The 19,072-nt window shown below is 38.7% G+C and overlaps 1 protein-coding gene across 3 annotated transcripts in view; it reads right to left on the reverse strand.

The window, feature by feature from the left end:
* Positions 1 to 19,072, reverse strand: part of LOC108719066 (transmembrane protein 245) — a 173,049-nt gene that overhangs the window by 18,596 nt on the left and 135,381 nt on the right. For 2 of the 3 annotated variants that reach the window (XM_041566220.1, XM_018267675.2), the window contains 4 exons: positions 9,385 to 9,507; positions 7,546 to 7,691; positions 1,212 to 1,312; positions 707 to 881 (listed from right to left, as the gene is read on the reverse strand). In XM_041566220.1, coding sequence (XP_041422154.1) covers positions 707 to 881; positions 1,212 to 1,312; positions 7,546 to 7,691; positions 9,385 to 9,507 — 545 coding nt within the window. The remainder of the gene's footprint in view (positions 1 to 706; positions 882 to 1,211; positions 1,313 to 7,545; positions 7,692 to 9,384; positions 9,508 to 19,072) is intronic. The other variant, XM_041566221.1, reaches the window with a different exon arrangement.

The raw sequence follows: 19,072 nt of genomic DNA on the forward strand, positions 1-19,072 counted from the left end.
TTTTATATATAATATTATATACGTTATATTATATGTAAGCAATAACCAAGCCTATTCAGACATGGGGGAATAATTACTAAGGGGCACATATTTTAAAGTTAAAAGGGGGTTGATTTTTACTGCATTAACAGCATTAATCAGGTAAAAAGACACACATCCATTAAGTTCAACCTTTTAATTATATATATATATATATATATATATATATATATATATATATATATATATATATATATATATATATATATATATATATATATATATATATACACACATACACACACACACATATATATATATATATATATATATATATATATATATATAATCTAACTGCCAGTTGATCCAGAGGAAGGAAAAAAATCTAATTTGAAGGCTCTCCAATTTGCCCCAGAGGGGGAAAATTTTGTTTCTTGACTCCAAGATGGCATCTTTAATAACCCTGTATTCCCTCCCTTGCTAGAAAAAAGCCATCCAACCTCTTCTTAAAGCTATCTAATATATCAGCCAGCACTGTGAAAAACCTCTTGGAAGAGGCTAAGCTCCTGTTGCAAATAGAACACTTAACATACAGCAATATAACTGAAAAATGCCTTCTTCTAAAGTGTTTTAAATGTGGCAAAAAAAGCTGTCCATGTGCCATAGCGTTAAAGCAATTAGAAAAGATTACAAACGTCCATAAGTACTGTATTGTAAAGACACTAACCCAGATATATCAGAATAAATTGCTGTATCCACACAGTATGTAGGGAGCAAATGGCACAAGAGGAGCAAAACTGCTTTACAGCTTTCCCCCTGGGCAAACCAAAGATCTAGTACAGCAGGGACAGCAGCCCAGTAGGTTCCCAGAAATGGAACTGCTCCAAGAATCGCTGCTAGTGCTGAGAAAAAAAAAAACAGTATTAGTATTTAAAAAAGGGCCCACAAGTAGTTGGCAAACAAGAATTGCATTTACTTTCTTTCCCCTGAACATAATGGATTGCACCGATCAAAAATGATCCATACATACACTTGCATCTACACTTATTTGCAAACTCAAGTTGCTTGCTTAAGACAGCAGAGAGGTGAAATTGAAATGCAGAAAAAGAATTAGCAGAAAAAAGGGATAGATGAAGGCAATAAAACAAAGTACAAGAAGAGAAAAAGTGAGTGTTAAGAGGCATTTATGAAGCACTATATATTGCAAATGCTGAATCCCAGAAACATCTTACCAGAAGGTATAAAGACAATGTTTATTCCAAAGATGGTGTGAGTTAACCAAGTATATAATCCATAGAAGCAAGCCATTTTTAGGGAGGCATCAAACACACCCCTAAAAATAAACACATTTATGAGTCATTGCAAATCTACCTGTAAATACACAAGATGCCATTGCTTAGCATATGTATGCTCTTGAGAGGTACATCATTTATACAAGACCTATGTGGAACCAATGTTTTTGTGGCACTACTATCTTGTATGTAGAATCCCAAAGATATATACATAGTTGGTAGCAAAGGCATTGTTAACTCTTTTAGCCATGCCAGAGGATACAGTTATATGAAACTAGTATATTCCGCTTAACTAAACAGTTCTTAAGACCAGAATATAACTAAGATTATGATTAGATCAAAATGGAAAAGTAACAAGCAAGGAAAAGTACAAAACTATTTAGCCAGATATGTGCAAGTCATAGTCTGGAACACGTGCATGCACTCATGTGAAAATATCACACATTCTAAATTGCAATGAGGCAACCTGCAACTTAGTAATGTGCAATATCTCCACCCAAGCAATAAGAATGGAAACGTCAGGATACAATGGCATGAAATATTCAAGGGTAAAAATTATGAAAATAAAAAGGAAGAGATAAGAATGCAACAGAAATGTACATGTGCAGTACATGCTTCTCAGTAAAATAGACATGCAAGTCTAAGTAAAGTGTGATGGAAGAGTGATGCAAACAGGCATATTTATTAGTATAATAAATATTATATTGTAAAATCGTATAAGATAGCAAACTCGCGTATGCAATATACTATCTACTATATACTTATGCAATATACTAGCTACTTTGGTTTCTGTGCGTGTCCATGACAGTGCTTTATAATCCTGATTTTATACATGATGAATGGATGGTGGCACAAAAAACTTCCAGATACTTGAACATAACAGGGCAAACAGGGAGATTAAAGATAATACATATTTGGTCCTTGTGAGATAGATAATTAGATCACCAATTTAAAACCCTTTACCCATGTACCCTTTGTTGTAACTGCTTTGTTAGCAGGAGTCCGTTATTCAATTTCCATTTGATCTGCTAAGTCAAGAAAATTAAAAAAAATGTTAAGATTAAATCAATAGGCAAAAAATATATTCAGCAGAAACCCTTTTCAGTGAACTCATGTTAAAAGGTGAGTATACTGCCCCTTTAATTCACATACAAACTTTCCAGAGATATTACATTTAAAAATGCACCCTACTGTATTATTTTTTGCCAGTGAAGCAATTTGATTGTAGACCAGAAAGAAACACATGTTAACTTCCAAATAGAAAGGATATTTACTAATATGTCCAAGTAAAGTAGAATTTTTTGGTTGCTGCCATTGGGGAAGGGGAAAAGAATTAAAAACTTAATGGCAATGAGTGATATGTTATAGAAAGTTTCCTAGCATTTCTAAGGTTTGCAGCTGGGCAGCCTCTCTGATCTTTTGTAAGTCAGAAAGTCCAACAGCCACCTTTGTAAGTCAGAAAGGGAATAGCCCCAGTCGTAAATGCAGAACAGGGTTTGATTATTTCTGCAAACCACAAAGGCAGCTTCCAAAATGGGCCAATCATATTGCAGCCCTGGTGGGCCATAATAGAGACCAATCCAGCCCTGAATCATGATGGTGCCAAACACAGCTAATACTACTGGACCAATGGTGTGCCATTTGGTAAGCATGCACAGTTTAGTTGAAGTATAGGTTCCAGACACACACAGCTCACACAAGAGGAATTGTGGCCAATTATGTGTATTGTATCTCAGAGGATCCTGGCTTTGTTTGCCCCCACAGTGGTGGTCAAATACCTTGGAATGTGGCCTGCCTACACTTAACATTAAACAGATAGACCAAAGGTTATCATTGAAAATACCATTTGGTGCAACAGTATAGGGAGACATCTAAGCAATAGCATAATATTTGACATTTTCCCCCGTAGATTAAAATTTGTTTTATCACATGTAGAACCTGCCATTTCTTGGTGATGTTGCTCGTTTAAGCTTCTGTAGTTAAAATATACTAGGGTTTTTTTCTATGAGACCAAACACATGTGCAGCAGTGCTAAGGGGTGCAGAAGGTTGCCCCCTTCGTGCTTATTCAAAAACACTTGTGTACAAGCACTAATGCAAACATATTCAGAGTTGTCCCCTGAGCACTTTTGTTATTTACAATATATTTTTTATATTTCTAGCAGTTTCTGAGTCATTAGTAGTTTTAAACTATTTAATACTGCAGGTAGACTTCAGCTGAGGTGAAGGCCATGAGTGAAGGCCAACCCTAACTGTCTAAGAACTGTCTGTGCACTTACTGGATTAATTAACCCTAAGGTTCCTGACTTCAGTTGAGACAAAAGCCTGCTATTAGCAGCAGGGCCGGAACTAGGGGTAGGCAGAGTAGGCGGCTGCCGAGGGCGCCATCATTTAGGGGCACACTTTTAAGGGGATTTTTATTTTTTTCATTTTGCTTATTTAATAATTTATTTAAGTAGTAATCCTGGCCAGGCGTGGGCAGAATCCATCGCCTCCCTCACCTGTCACCTCCCGCACCCTCTCCCTCGTTCTTGCTGGCAAGTAACAGCTTCTGCTGGTGCGGTGCGACGTGCATCAATTATGTCACTGACACAGTTCGCCGACGGAGAGAGGCAGAGAGCTGGCGGCCTAGGCGTGTTAGTGTGGTTTGAGTGCCTCGCTGCTCTGTCTCAGGCTCAACATTTACAGACAGTTGAAGGAAAATTGATTTTATGACTATGAAGATTTTCATTCATCCAGGTCATGGTATATCTAGTATAGGTCAATCTAAAAACAACTGGACTTGCTGAGTAATCAATGAAGACATTTCACTACTCATCCGAGCAGCTTCTTCAGTTCAACTGACTGGTGTGGGAAGTTTTCGTCATATAAATTCTTCCACTAATCCATTTACAATGGCACATTGTAACTCTTCAAAGAGGTGACATCTGAAGAAATTCACAGAGGTGTTGATTCTGTGTGGTTGTGATAGGATTATCCAATGTATCCAATCCAAAAATCTAATTTAAATGTGGTGTCAAAAATGCCCATAAGGCAATTTTGTACATTTTCAAGAAATGTATGTGTGCAAGAAAGAGTTTAAATAATACACTTTACCAAAGGCTGCATCCTGAAGCGGGATTCAAACTATTGACAATGTCATGTGCACTTATACTTTCTATTTAAAAGAACGGTAACACCAAAAATGAAAGTGTTTTAAAGTAATTCAGTCATAATATACTGTTGTCTAGCACTGGTAAATCTATTATGTTTGCTGTGTAGCCATTGGTGCTGCTATACAAAGCTGAAAAAAGGAGAAAAGGCTCTGGTTTACATAGGAAATAACAGATAACTCTGTAGAAAACAATGGGATTTTGTTATCTACTTTGATAACTTGTGCCTTTTTTTTCAAATGACTAAATGGCTGACCCATGGCTACACAGCAGCTTGTTTATATAAACTATAGTAATCTTTACTACACGTTAATTTTTTGGTGTTACTGTTCCTTTAAGTATTCCTCAAACTTTGAATGAATCTTGGTTGCAAATGTGACATGGCTCAACTTGACTCCTTGCTCCCCATATCTGGAAGCAGTTTATTTAACTTCTACAATTATTTTAAGGGGTCCTCCATCTAAAAATCATATTTTGCATAATGAATGAAAATATCATTTTAAGCAACTATAAAAAACACATTCATAAAATATTTTATTTGGTTGTATTTTATGGTACTCTTAAATGTAACTGCAGGGGAAAGCAGTTTTTATAATTTTCAAATGTTCATAAAAATAACATTGCAGACATTATATACGATATATATTATTTGCTATTTAGGGACCTACATTTAAATGGATAAAGCTCAGTGTTGCTTATTATTTTTAGTAATACCATTTTGACCTTGTGTAAGACAAAACTCAGTAAAAGAAAAATCTTTAGTAATAATAAGGCAATTTATTCAGTACAAAATAACATAACAGTTTTGTCTGGGCAAGTTGTTGGAGTAACACACGGAATGTCACCCAAGGACTTACCAAAGACACACCTCTCGGTCCAAGCTTTATATAGCATTCAGAAGGCATCTACAATAATTGTGACAAGGGGTACACGGAAATACCATACATGGTCTGACTCCTCCTTGATATATATCAAGAAGATTTGCTTAGCATTACAACTTTGGAAGATTTGCTTAGCATTACAACTTAGGTATTCTAGTTTCAACCTGCTCAGACCTTGTGGTCTTATGTCTGTCAAATATAGACTGGTGTCAGCATCAATTATCTTAAGCAATCATCTCTGCAGCCTAATGGAATAATTGAGGCCCTTGACATCTATCTGCAGGGCTATCTAGATCTTGTTATCATGTAATTATATCATTTATCTGGAAACTTAATGACATATACATTTTTACTCTATTGCAAGATGTAAAATATTGCAACATAAGACAGTTTTTTGGTCCCAACTGCACATGACCTCATGAGCTTGTGTCTAGTAATTTCAGACAGGGTGGCGGAATCAGTTATTGAGCAACACTTCTGCACAGGGTCCCAAGAGACATGCTGACACTCGCATTTCTAATAGCAGAATGGAGATTATTTATTACTATGGCCTAGTATAATTTATATGATATGAAAAAGAACTTAGGCCTGGGTGAAAGAGGGATAAGAATTGTTTAGGGCCTCCCTCGCATGAGGCTAGGTGAGAACCTGGCCTCAGGTGGCAGGGGTCTGGCAGGTTTTCAGGGGCAACTTGTAACTTTAAGAGCTGATATTTTGCTATTTAAACCAGCAATTGCATTCTTTGCACTAGCTATTCATAAAATGTAAAAGCTGGATGGTTGGGCATTGGAAAGGATCACCTTGAGCAGTGTGGGCCACATAATCACTTACTTATAAACAGGTTATTTTCTCCTTATAAATGCATTACCTAGAATTTCTACATACGGAAAACTTTAGTACTTTACAATTACCTGGATTTCTACATAAATTACTTAAAAAATTTGATATATTCTTGAACTATGTCACACTAATAGACAGACACAATCTGCTTATTGATTGATGCCACAATCAACAACAGAGTGGCTTAAAGGTGCAGTGGAATGCCTTCTTCAAGATAAGTGCAATAAACAGGGCTTTGGCTGAACATACATTTTGTCTATTGTATTAATCACGAAAAAGCAAATGTTTCTGTCTGACGACAAATCGCTTCTTCTTCGGGCCACAGTGTGGGCCACATAATCACTTACTTATAAACAGGTTATTTTCTCCTTATAAATGCATTACCTAGAATTTCTACATACGGAAAACTTTAGTACTTTACAATTACCTGGATTTCTACATAAATTACTTAAAAAATTTGATATATTCTTGAACTATGTAACACTAATAGACAGACACAATCTGCTTATTGATTGATGCCTCAATCAACAACAGAGTGGCTTAAAGGTGCAGTGGAATGCCTTCTTCAAGATAAGTGCAATAAACAGGGCTTTGGCTGAACATACATTTTGTCTATTGTATTAATCACGAAAAAGCAAATGTTTCTGTCTGACGACAAATCGCTTCTTCTTCGGGCGACTCATCTCCCAGCAATGCCTTTAGATTTAGATTCTAGCCAGCGGGATGGCACTCGGATCGTTTTGTCTTCCAAAGTCACCCGAAGTTTACTTCAGGCGACTTCGGAAAACGAATCGCTTTGAGTGCCATCCCGCCGGTGATTCCGATTCTAGTCGGCGTGAAGGCTGTTTGGGGAGATTAGTTGCCTGAGGAAGAGGCGATTTGTCGATGGGTGACTAAATCTCCCTGAATCTACATGTGTGTCTCTGCCCCTAAACTTTGGGAAGTAGATAATTAGATTACAAATATACAAGACCCTTACCATTTGTCTTTGTTGTGACTGCTTAGTTAGCAGGAGTCCATTATGCAATGGAATAACCTGTGCGCTGGTAATCTTATTTAGTCCACAAATAGCAAACATCAAGTACACATGAAGTTTCTGAAGTTGGAAAAGCTGCAATGTGCATAGACCCTGTATGAACTGGCCATGACTGTATGCGGAGTCTTTGTCTGTATGTGCAATGACACTGGGAGGTCCTGAACGAATTATATGCATGTGAGCTGGACAAGCTGACATATGGATTTCAGGAACCAATCAAAAACAGGAACAAAGCATAGCAATTTGGGATGGGCAGGCTTATGCAATTCTTTAATGCGATAATTCAGGTAATAAAGATTTCACAAACTTTTATTCAATAACTATGAGAAGTAGAAGAAATAAAAATCAGACATAGAAAGCACTTACCTTATCGCCTCCTCTACCGACTGACCAATAATGTTTGAGGATGGCCCGGGCTGAGACAATGGTGTCAGACTAATAAGCCATTTTACTGGCTTATAGTACTCATCACTGGAACTTAGCAGATAGAACAACGTGGTCAGAAAAATTACCTATAAAATATAAGCAGTCTATGTTGATTGCATCAGCCAGACAATCAACGAAGTGTAGTGAAGCACTAAACTCGATAATAAATGTGATGGAATAATTTATAGACTTGCTAAATTTGTAGTACTATATGTGTGCGAAAGTTAACCATAATAGACAAACTCATTATTAGAAATAAGTCACATCTTAACTAAAGGTCACAACAGACCGAGTCGGCAGCCTATTGGCCCGTGTATGGGGCTCTCCGACGGGCTTCCCCGATCGATATTTGGCCGAGAGTTGGGCAGGGGTAAAAATCCTGTCGGATATCGGACCGCATCTGTTTGTTGATGTGGTCCCGCAATCTGACCGCCTGTATAATTTCATTACAATCCGACTGTTGGACCCTAGGGTCAATGATCAGATCAGCCCGATATTGCCCACCTCTAGGTGGCATATTGGGGAGAGATCTGCTCGTTTGGTGATATTGCCAAACGAGCGCATTTCTCTGTGTATGGCCACCTTAAGGTATGCTCATTCTTTTTAGGATAGCTACAGCCCATACAGTATACAGTGACATGCATAATTATTCCTTATTATTTGGACTTTTCCTTATTTTGATACATCATAAACTGAATTACAATGGATTTTAACAGGATTTCTTGTGCTTTTAAACTTTCTGCATGAAGCCCAGGGTGAGTTAAACGCATGCAGGGTTTCATTAACGATTGCTCATGCCAAAAAGCCCAAGCAATCTTAAAGATGCCCCTTACACTTTGAAGGTAAAAATAAATATTAATTGTGACAAAAATGTAATGTAATCTAAGAAAAAAAGTTGCTTGCATACATTGCTGGGAATTCAAGAAAAAGCTGGTACACTCATCAGCTCTCATGTGTGCTCACATACACTGAGGCACTGTGTCAGTCTGTGTGGGGATTGTATCACAAATATGTGAAAGTATGCACTTTCCCATCAGAATCCGCTCCTTGTATCTGCACACATGCTAATGCAGATACTCAAATAAACATTTTACAACAAATTGGCTTCTGTCTGCAGAGAAAAGCACAGCATCAAATGCCCTTAGCCAAACTATCCCCCCGAGTCAGTACCATTTTTGGCTGCTATTACAGTGTATTTTTTATACCATCATGATTTCATGTGGAAAGGTAGCAGAGGTCACATGTGTTTCAGAGCCATGTGTTTTGTCTGAGAAAAGGCACCCAGAAAAAAGACCAAAAAACTCCTCAAGAGACATTATACTACACAGTGCTTTTCAGACTTGGTTGAAGTCCCACTTTGTTTCAGTGAATTGTGTAAGTCATGACTTGGTGGTGAGGAACAAGGGATGTTTTGTCACCTGCTGTAGTGGAGATTATAAACAGCAAAACATCCAGTGTGCCATTGGCTTAAAGCATGTCTTAGGACACAATACAGAACACCTGAGGAGGTAGATCTTACTACAAAACAACAAGTTCTAGCTGCTGCTACAAAGCTACTTGTGTTGCACTTCCATAAACACGTTCCCTTGGGTTTCTAAGACCTGTATATAGTCATGGAACTCCTTGGTTTATTCTAGTGTCCTTGTATTTTACAACAGGTGGCACATTATTCCCTATATTATTTGAGACTATGTATGACACAGCATTTGCTAATAGGGGCCAACAAATAGTGTACAGAAGGTTAAAAATAAATGGTTACATAGAAAACAAAATACATACCAAAGATAAGACAAAATTTAAAAGCGCAGTCCCACTGTAGAAGATCACTGTAAGTAATGTTGTCACTGTCGTAAAAAGAAGGCTTAAATTTCGACTCATTACAACCCAAAGAGACTCCAGTATCTGAAAAAAGGAAACATTACATTTTTATCATTTTATAAGATTATCTTCTTGCAATAGCCACAATTCTAATCTTTTCAGTTAATATATTATATGATTAGAGTAAATATTGAAAAACTGCTCTACAATGAAAGACCGCCTAATAAATAGGTGTAACATAGTAAGTAAGGTTGAAAAAAAGACACATGTCCATCGAGTTCAATTTTTTTTTTTTTTTTTTTATTAACTACTGCCAGTTGATCCAGAGGAAGGCAAAAAAACCCCATCTGAAGCCTCTCCAATTTGCCTTAGAGGGGGGAAAATTCCTTTCTGACTCCAAAATGGCAATCTGACTAGTCCCTGGATCAACTTGGACTATGAGCTATTTCCCATAACCCTGTATTCCCTCACTTGCTAAAAAGATATCCAACCCCTTCTTAAAGTTATCTAAATGTATCAGCCTGTACAACTGATTCAGGGAGAGAATTCCACATCTTCACAGCTCTCACTGTAAAAAAACCCTTCCGAATATTTAGGCGGAACCTCTTTTCTTCTAATCGGAATGGGTGACCTTGTGTCAGCTGGAAAGACCTACTGGTAAATAAAGCATTAGAGAGATTATTATATGATCCCCTTATATATTTATACATAGTTATCATATCACCCCTTAAGCGCCTCTTCTCCAGCGTGAACATCCCCAATTTCGCCAGTCTTTCCTCATAGCAAAGATTTTCTATACCTATTACCAGCTTAGTTGCCCTTCTCTGTACCCTCTCTATTACAATAATGTCCTGTTTGAGTGACGGAGACCAAAACTGTATGGCATATTCTAGATGGGGCCTTACAAGTGCTCTATACAGTGGAAGAATGACCCCCTCCTCCCTTGACTCTATGCCCCTTTTAATACAGCTCAAGACCTTATTTGCCCTTGATGCTGCCGACTGGCATTGCTTGCTATAGCCAAGTTTATCATCTACAAGGACTCCAAGGTCCTTTTCCATAATGGATTTGCCTAGTGCAGTCCCATTAAGGGTATAAGTGGCTTGGATATTTTTACATCCCAGGTGCATGACTTTACATCTCAGACAGCAGCAGACTGCACTACGAGCGAGAGAACCCGTCACCTGGGAGCGTATCTGCCTGTGTGATCAGTGGAATCCTGTGAGTACATTCTTTAGAAGGGAACTGCTCATTAACATTGCAGGACTACACAAAGTATTCTTTTTGTGTCTTTGAGGATCGTGGAGGAGTGGGAGATAAGAGGAGTTAACTGATATTCAAAACACAACGTGTTTCCCAAAGAGACTCTGTGGAGAACGGGTTAGATTAAATAACCTTGGTGAAGCTTATCTTAAATGCTTTATTACTGCCTCTGTATGCAGGATCACTTAGGCACATAAAAATGTCACCCTTTGCAACTCATGCTGCTAATCCAGAGTGCAGCACTGGTGGGTGCAGGGCAGCCCTGTCATTACAATCTGCCATGGGGAATAATGTGCAAGTTAGGGAATGGTCAAAGGGTGCTATGGGGAAAGCCTACATGCCTTCCCTCACCTACTCCTCATGAATACAGTGTAGCTGAAGACGCTGAATGCCCTTTTTTTCAGTTTGCACCCTTCTGTGCAGTGCTTGAATTGGACACAAAAAAGGCAAAGAGACGCTCTGTGCAAAGCATGGCAACATTAAGTCCCACCCACATTTTAAGCCACACCCACACAATAAATAACTTTTGTGTCAAGCCCACTTTGGCAGACATGCTCCCCCCAAACCACTCCCCATTTTACTGATACACCATTAGTGAATATATAAAATATACTGCATAGTGGATAATGTACCCCGTACTGTAATTTATAAAGATATTATAAGTCAATGAGGAGTTATTTGACCATTTAAAAGTACAAAGCCAAAGGCAGTGTCTTGATTCCTAAAGAACTCTGGCTTTCCTTTATTTAATACAAAATGAGTCTGTTTTGCTTCTGTCCCCATTGCTGTAGTCTGTCCCCCTTGCTGTAACCTATCCACCCATTGCGGAGCTGCTGAATAAAAAGCAAAATAACTCAAAAACCACAAACAATAAATGATGAAAACAAATTGCAATTTGTCTCGGAATATCACTCTCTGCATCATAATAAAAATTAACTCAAATGTGAACAACCCCTTTAATGCTCATGTAAGGCTGTAGTAACTATTTGCAACAAATCCTTTGGTCATTTCACATCTTCCTGATAAAGGAAGGATGATTTAATTTACATATTCTTATTTGTTTTCTTGATATGCAGAAATTAATTGCACTTTAGATCTACTCACCTGATTACCAATTTTGGGTAATCAGGCCTTAAAAACAAATATAACGGCTGTATTTCTATCAACCTTCCACTTCAAAGTGGTAAATGCTATTGGTCTGCCTCCACTATTAGTCAAGGTGGAACAAGAAGGCTTAGATGATAAATTCTTGTCATGAACATACAGTAGCTCTAGACTGGGAATCAGTGGATTGCAGATGCCAGAGGGGCTGCCATAGACAGTAACTATTAATTGGGCATGTGGGGGCTGTTTGGACCTCTGTAGACCTCCTTTGAATCCCAGTCCAGATCTGCTCTAAACTCTTATTGCTTCCTAATTGGCTCTAGAGAGCAGCTCCATTTATTGGCCAAACCAGCCTAAGACGTTTGTCCTGACCTAGACTGCAAATCTACCCTAATGGTATTTCCAATTACATGTTTGGTTCTAATTCCATACATGAAATTAGGGCTGGATATAAGGCTAAGAAATCTTTTACAGACATTAATGCTAAACCTCATTTTATGTAGCATGTTATTAAATATGGTTGTTTAAAAGGAGAAACAAGCCCTTAATAAAAAAAAACCCTACCCTACATAGATCCCCCTTCCTCCTCTCCCCCAGCCTAGCTACTACCCCAGGCAAATGCCCCTAACTTACCCCTCCATGCAGATTCTGTCCAGTGGAGTTACATAGTTAAATCGGGTTGAAAAAAGACAAAGTCCATCAAGTTCAACCCCTCCAAATGAAAACCCAGCATTTATACACACAACCCTCCCTACTTTCACATAAATTATATATACCCATATCTATACTACCGTATATACTAGAGTATAAGCCGAGTTTTTCAGCATCCAAAATGTGCTGAAAAAGTTTACCACGGCTTATACTCGGGTCAGCGGGCAGTAGCCGAGATTGCAGTCACTTTTTAATTTTTTTTTTAATCATTCCTATACCAACAGTTCACTTGGGGAGAGACTGCAATATCCCACAATGCCCTCTGTTGGTTTTATGAAAGAATAACAGTGCGCCCTCTGTTGGTTATATCAAAGAATAACAGTGACTGCAATATCACACAGCGCCATCTGTTGGTTGTATCAAAGAATAACAGTGACTGCAATATCACACAGCGCCATCTGTTGGTTATATCAAAGAATAACAGTAACTGCAATATCACACAGCGCCATCTGTTGGTTGTATCAAAGAATAACAGTGACTGCAATATCACACAGCGCCATCTGTTGGTTGTATCAAAGAATAACAGTGACTGCAATATCACACAGCGCCATCTGTTGGTTATATCAAAGAATAACAGTGACTGCAATATCACACAGCGCCATCTGTTGGTTATATCAAAGAATAACAGTAACTGCAATATCACACAGCACCATCTGTTGGTTGTATCAAAGAATAACAGTGACTGCAATATCACACAGCGCCATCTGTTGGTTATATCAAAGAATAACAGTAACTGCAATATCACACAGTGCCATCTGTTGGTTGAATAAAGGATTAACAGTGATGGCAATATCACACAGCGCCATCTGTTGGTTATACGAAAGATCAGTGATGGTTTTATGACACACAGCACTCTCTGCACAATTCTCTGTCACCATCAACTTTGCAAAGAAGTCCGGTCAGTCGCTGGGGGAGTCTCTTTGGCGGAAGGTGCGCTGCTGGGAGACAGGGCTGTAGTTGTGTCTAGGCTTATACTAGAGTCAATAAGTTTTCCCAGTTTTCGTAGGTAAAATTAGGTACCTCGGCTTATACTCGGATCGGCTTATACTCGAGTATATACGGTAACTATAAAGTTTAGTATCACAATAGCCTTTGATATTATGTCTGTCCAAAAAATCATCCAAGCCATTCTTAAAGGCATTAACTGAATCAGCCATCAGAGTTCACGTCAGCCCTCTTCTTCTCTTCGGTAATCTTTGGAATAAGACCGGCGGGTCGGCGCATGTGCAGTTGGAGCAATTTTACTGTTTCGTGGCAACTGCACATGAAACTCAGGAAAATTGCAGAAGCGCCGGTCTCATTCCAAAGATTACACATATTTGTAATTCTAAAATCAAATCAAATTCCTCTAAAATGACTAGTCACAAGCATTGCCCATCTTCTGGAGCTAGCTCCAGTCTTCCACAAAGACACACTGCAGTGCCGAGACTTCCAATTTCTCCTGAACTGTACTTTCTCCATATCCAGCCACAGTACTTTTTAGTTTAATTTTTTAGTGCTAAGAAATCCATGATAGGGACAAAGGCATACTCCAAGCAACAGTTTCTGCAAAAAAAATGTTTTATTATAGTGAGATAATATGCATAGAGTGTGCCTTGGTCACAATCATGGAGTAGGTATTGTGCACATCGCAATCAGTTTTTGGATACTTTCTCATAAAGGAAAAAGACATTTGATTGGACATTCTGGCTTCAGAGCCAGACCCTTGAAAGAAACCTGTTGCTCTGAGCCAAAAAAAAAACAAAAAAAAACATATCAGTAATGCAAAAAGCAATAGCAGACACACATCTATAGACATAAATTAGCTAAAGGTTGTATATGGTATGTTATAATGTAATCTCCGACCAAAAAACATCTATTTTGACATTCCCTAAGCTTCTGGGAAATAAAGCTAGTCATACCAATATCATTCCAAGTAAACAAATGCATTTCAAGGTTATTGTAAAATGTGACATGAACAGACAAGGTTTATTTCTCTTGGCAGATTCTGGTAGGCATTTGTGTTTAACATAAGATTAATTCACAGCACTCAAGCATACATCAAAACAGGGCAACAGATGTAGTTATAGTATTTCCAATATGTGGTATCATATCTTGCAACAAATGCTTCATGGTCTCAAAGTTCCCTTAGGTTTCCAAAAGAATGCCTGCAGGCCCTTAACGTTTCTACAAAACTTAACCTACTCGTGGTTGTCAGCCCTAAAAGGGTTAGATATTTAATCTTTCGCTTTCCTTTGTTCAGCTAAGGATTTAATTATGCCCAGTTTATTCAGTTGATCTTACCATATTATTTAACTTAAAGAAAACTTAAACCCTTGTCCCTCAACTGCTCCCTCCATTGGCCCCCCTTCCAGTTCCCTCCTCGCAGCATGTATTCTTTTCATTAAGCTGGCCATAGACGTGCAGATATGATCGTACAAATCTTTGTTTTGTACGATTTTTGGACCATGTGTGGAGTGTTCCGACATTTTTCATGCCATGGCGATCGGTCGCTCAGTTGATCAGACAGGTTAGAAAATTTCTGTCGGCTACCGAAAATATCTCTGCATGTACAGATGCAGCCACTTTGGTTTGTCTGTTTGACACAGAATAACTAAACACAGATATCCCATTTATCTCATTTAACACAGAAAACTGCGTCACAACATCCCATCTAATTAAGGCATTCACCATTGTTCACAATGGTGCTTTGGTATGCTAATGGAAAGGTTAAATGCATTAAATGAGTTAAGATGACTTTAGATAACGCAGTTTCTTCAATTAACCATGAGTCATGACGCATTTATCTCACAAATCCAAGTGGCTTCATCTGTATTGCCGATCTGTCAATATCAGTGGGAGACACCAACTTTTGTCGGACATAACCGATTGCTGTCAGGGCAGAACATTGTCTGATCTGTTCTTTTACTACTTTATTTAATCTGAAAGGTTAGTGGCAGGTTGGGAGATTGGGATGTCCAATCTATCGTCCAATATTGCAGGTATATCTGCACGTCTATGGCCATCTTAAGTATATAAATATAATATATATAATATAAATTTGCAGTTGTGCAGAGGATTTCAAAAGGGCCATCTTTTGTCTGTTTTCTAATCCTCTTCTGCCTTTGCCGATATGCATCTTGAAGGAGCATGCAAAGTAAAAGCTGATTCAGGACACAGATTTAACTGCACATGCTCCTCCAAGATCCATGTCGCTGCTCTACAGAAGAGGATCAGAAGCAGACAGAAGATAGTGCCTTTGAACTCCGGTGTGCAACTCTGCAGAATTATAGCAGGTCAGCAGACAAGGAAACCTCTGATAAGAATACATTCTGCGAGGAGGGAATTTGGAGGCGGTGGCAATGGAGGGAGCAGTGGAGGGGTGGGGCATTTCATCCCTGAAAGTGTATCATACTGCAGTGGCTTTATTATATCAATAAGTTACAAACATTGCTTATAAAACAAACTGTTAGAAATGTCTTCTCTACAGAGGCTTGTCCATCCTCGCTATGGATACATATAGGACATCAAACTTATATACTCTTTCCTATGAAAAATTTTAGCTTATTGTCCATTAAATGTGATTGTCTTCTTGCCACAGTTTTATTAGCAAATAAAAACAGACCTCTCTGTCCCTTAGAGGGACAGCTCAGAGTTTTATCACATTATCCTCAGAAGGATGACAAAATCGTATTTTTGCATTGTGGTTGACTTAGACGTAGTATAAGACACTGATCATTCCTTGCTGTATTTTTTTTTTTTAAATATTTTTTATTGCTTTTAACAAAACATATACATCCTGAAACAATAAAGAAAAGGAAAAATAAAAAAGTTGGTGGGTGCTCGTAGTATATTGTCTTTGCCTGTTGATTACAATTTATTTACTGTTGCAGTCTATGGAAACCCATGTTATAAATTAGCAGAGGTATGAGGGACAGTCTTCAGAGTCCAGCCAAAGTTGCCATACTATTTCAAATTTGTCTGGTTTGTCCCTTTGCATCAGATGGAGTAAATCCATGCCAGAGGGTAGGTTCTACATATATTTACCAAATAGTCCAGTATGTTTAGAAGAGAGGGTGTTGGCCATTGCGCCTTCGATCCATTTTTAAGTTGGGTGGGCTATCGTGATGTGTTCCTGCAGTATATTTTTCCACATATCAATATTGGGGGGGGGGGTCCACCGAAAGCCATTTCAGAGCAACGCATTTTTGTGCCTAAAATAATGCTTCCCTAATCAGTACAAGCATATAGCGAGATTTGGTGAGAGGTGTTATCACACCTGGCAGATATGTCTTAGGGGAAAAAGTAACCTGCAGCATAGTAACTCTGGAAAGTACCTCACATATCTTTGCCCAGAATGGTGCAATTATAGGACAGGACCAAATTAGGTGAAAGAAATCTGTGTATAGTATAGGAAGCATCTGTTTGGTTGCCCCTTATCCATGGCAAGAAATGTTGCAGCTGTGAAGGCAAATAATATGATCTCCACTTAGGGAGAGCCAGTCCCTCTTGCAGTGTTTGGAGCTGTGGTACTGAATATGACAACCTGCTGCATTTCCCTGCCCAAATGAATCTTTTGGTATCTGAGTCTAGGCGAGAAAATACTTTCTTGGGTATATAAGTCGGTGAATTAGTGAATACATACAGTAATTATGGCAAGAAAATCATTTTACAGATGGCTACTCTACCTGGCGGTGTCAAGGGAAGAGTTTTCCATGCTTTTATTTGACTTTTTATTCTAGAGAGTATGGGGTCTAAATTGGCTTTCAGGTAGTTACAGTGCATCCTGGTAAATCGGATTCCCAGGTATTGGAAATTATCTACCCACTGTAGGGGCTGATTGGGCATTTGGTAGCGGGGGGCTAAAGCATCCAGGGGATAGATGTGAGATTTTCCCCAATTTATCAGCAGATCAGAGAATCTACCAAATGTGTTTATGGTATGAAGGAGCTGTGCTAGCGAGTCCACTGGGTCCGCCAGGAATAACAGCATATCGTCCGTGGATAATGAAATTTTTTCCTCCATACCACCATATTTGCAGCCCACTATCCACTCATCTGCCCTAATTATAATGGCTAACACTTCTATGGCTAAGGCAAATAATCCTGGGGACATCGGGCAGCCCAGCCTAGTGCCCCGTTCAAGGAAGAACGGTTCAGTGACTAAGGCGTTTGTGCAGACCTTAGCCCGTGGGCAAGTTTGCAGTAGTTTCACCCAGGATATAAATTGTTTCCCGAAACCAAACCTGGCTAGGGCTTAACACAAAAAATTCCACTCTATTGAGTCGATTGCATTTGCGGTGTCTAATGAGAGAATGACTCTCTTGCCCGAGTTAGTGTATGGCATCTTAAGATTTGTGAAAAGTCTCCTAATATTTATGGTGGTTGCCCTGCCAGGCATAAACCCAGTTTGATCGTTATGGATTAGTTTAAGGATTATCTTGTTTAGTCTAAGGGGCAAAACTTTTGCCAGTATTTTGATGTCAAAGTTTAGCAGGGCTATGGGGCAGTAGGATTCACAGTGTTTAAGATCTTTCCCCTTTTTAGCCATTAATATTATGAGGGCCTCTGACATGGATTGTAGCAGAGTTTTTGTAGACTAGATCATAACAGCCTTTCAACCTAGTAATCATGTTCTTCCTGTATTGTTTGTAAACTTCTATGGGGATCATGTCGGTGCCTTGCCAGAGGGGAATGTGCCGATGGTATCTTCTATTTCCTGTTCAGTTATTTCACCATCTATACAATGCTGTTCTAACATCTATACCCCGGCGGGTTTAAGAACACTTCACACATCCATTCATGCAACCTCACAAATAACACCTGTTTCTAGGAGTTGCGTGATACTTTGGTAATCCTATCACAGTAACTACAAAGCAATCACAACCTCTTTGAGTTTAAGATGTCACCTCTCTGAAAAGTTACAATTGCCATTGTGACTGGATTAGTGGAAGAGGTTATATGCCGAGGACTTCCCATACCAGTCAGTTGAACTGAAGAATCTGCTCGGATGAGTAGTAAAACATCTTCAATGATTACTCAGCAAGTTCAGTTGTTTTAGAATTACCTATACTACATACAATATCTAAGAGGTTTTTTATCTTCAAAGGATAGCGAGGGCAAATGCACCTAATTCAGATATGCTTGAAGTTCTGCCTCTGAGTATGTCACCTTAGATGCATAAGCATTTGTGAAGTACCTTTGGAATGTGTCGTTAATTTTTTGCATATTTGATACCATAGCTCCATTCAGAGTATGGATATTTAGAATCACTGCGGATGGGGTAGTCTCGCTGCACATTAATGCTATTAGGTGTCCAGTTCTATCTCCGATGTTTAGAATATTGAATGCCTTTATATTCCTGTTGCCTTGTGAATTCCTGATATTCCTGGGACTTTTTATTTTAGATTTAACTAACTCTCTGAGATAGGCTTTCATGGCGTCCCACTCGAGTTGGAAGCAGTGTGTTCGTCATGGGACCAGTATTCCTCTATTGCTTTGGGCAGCCCTGTCGTTTTAGCCAATATGATTGCATTATCCACGGTTTATTAGAGTGTGCGTGGGAGCAGGTCTGGTGATAATAGTGTAAAATA

Source organism: Xenopus laevis, chromosome 6L (genome assembly GCF_017654675.1).
Source record: "Xenopus laevis strain J_2021 chromosome 6L, Xenopus_laevis_v10.1, whole genome shotgun sequence".
Lineage (NCBI taxonomy): Eukaryota > Metazoa > Chordata > Amphibia > Anura > Pipidae > Xenopus > Xenopus laevis.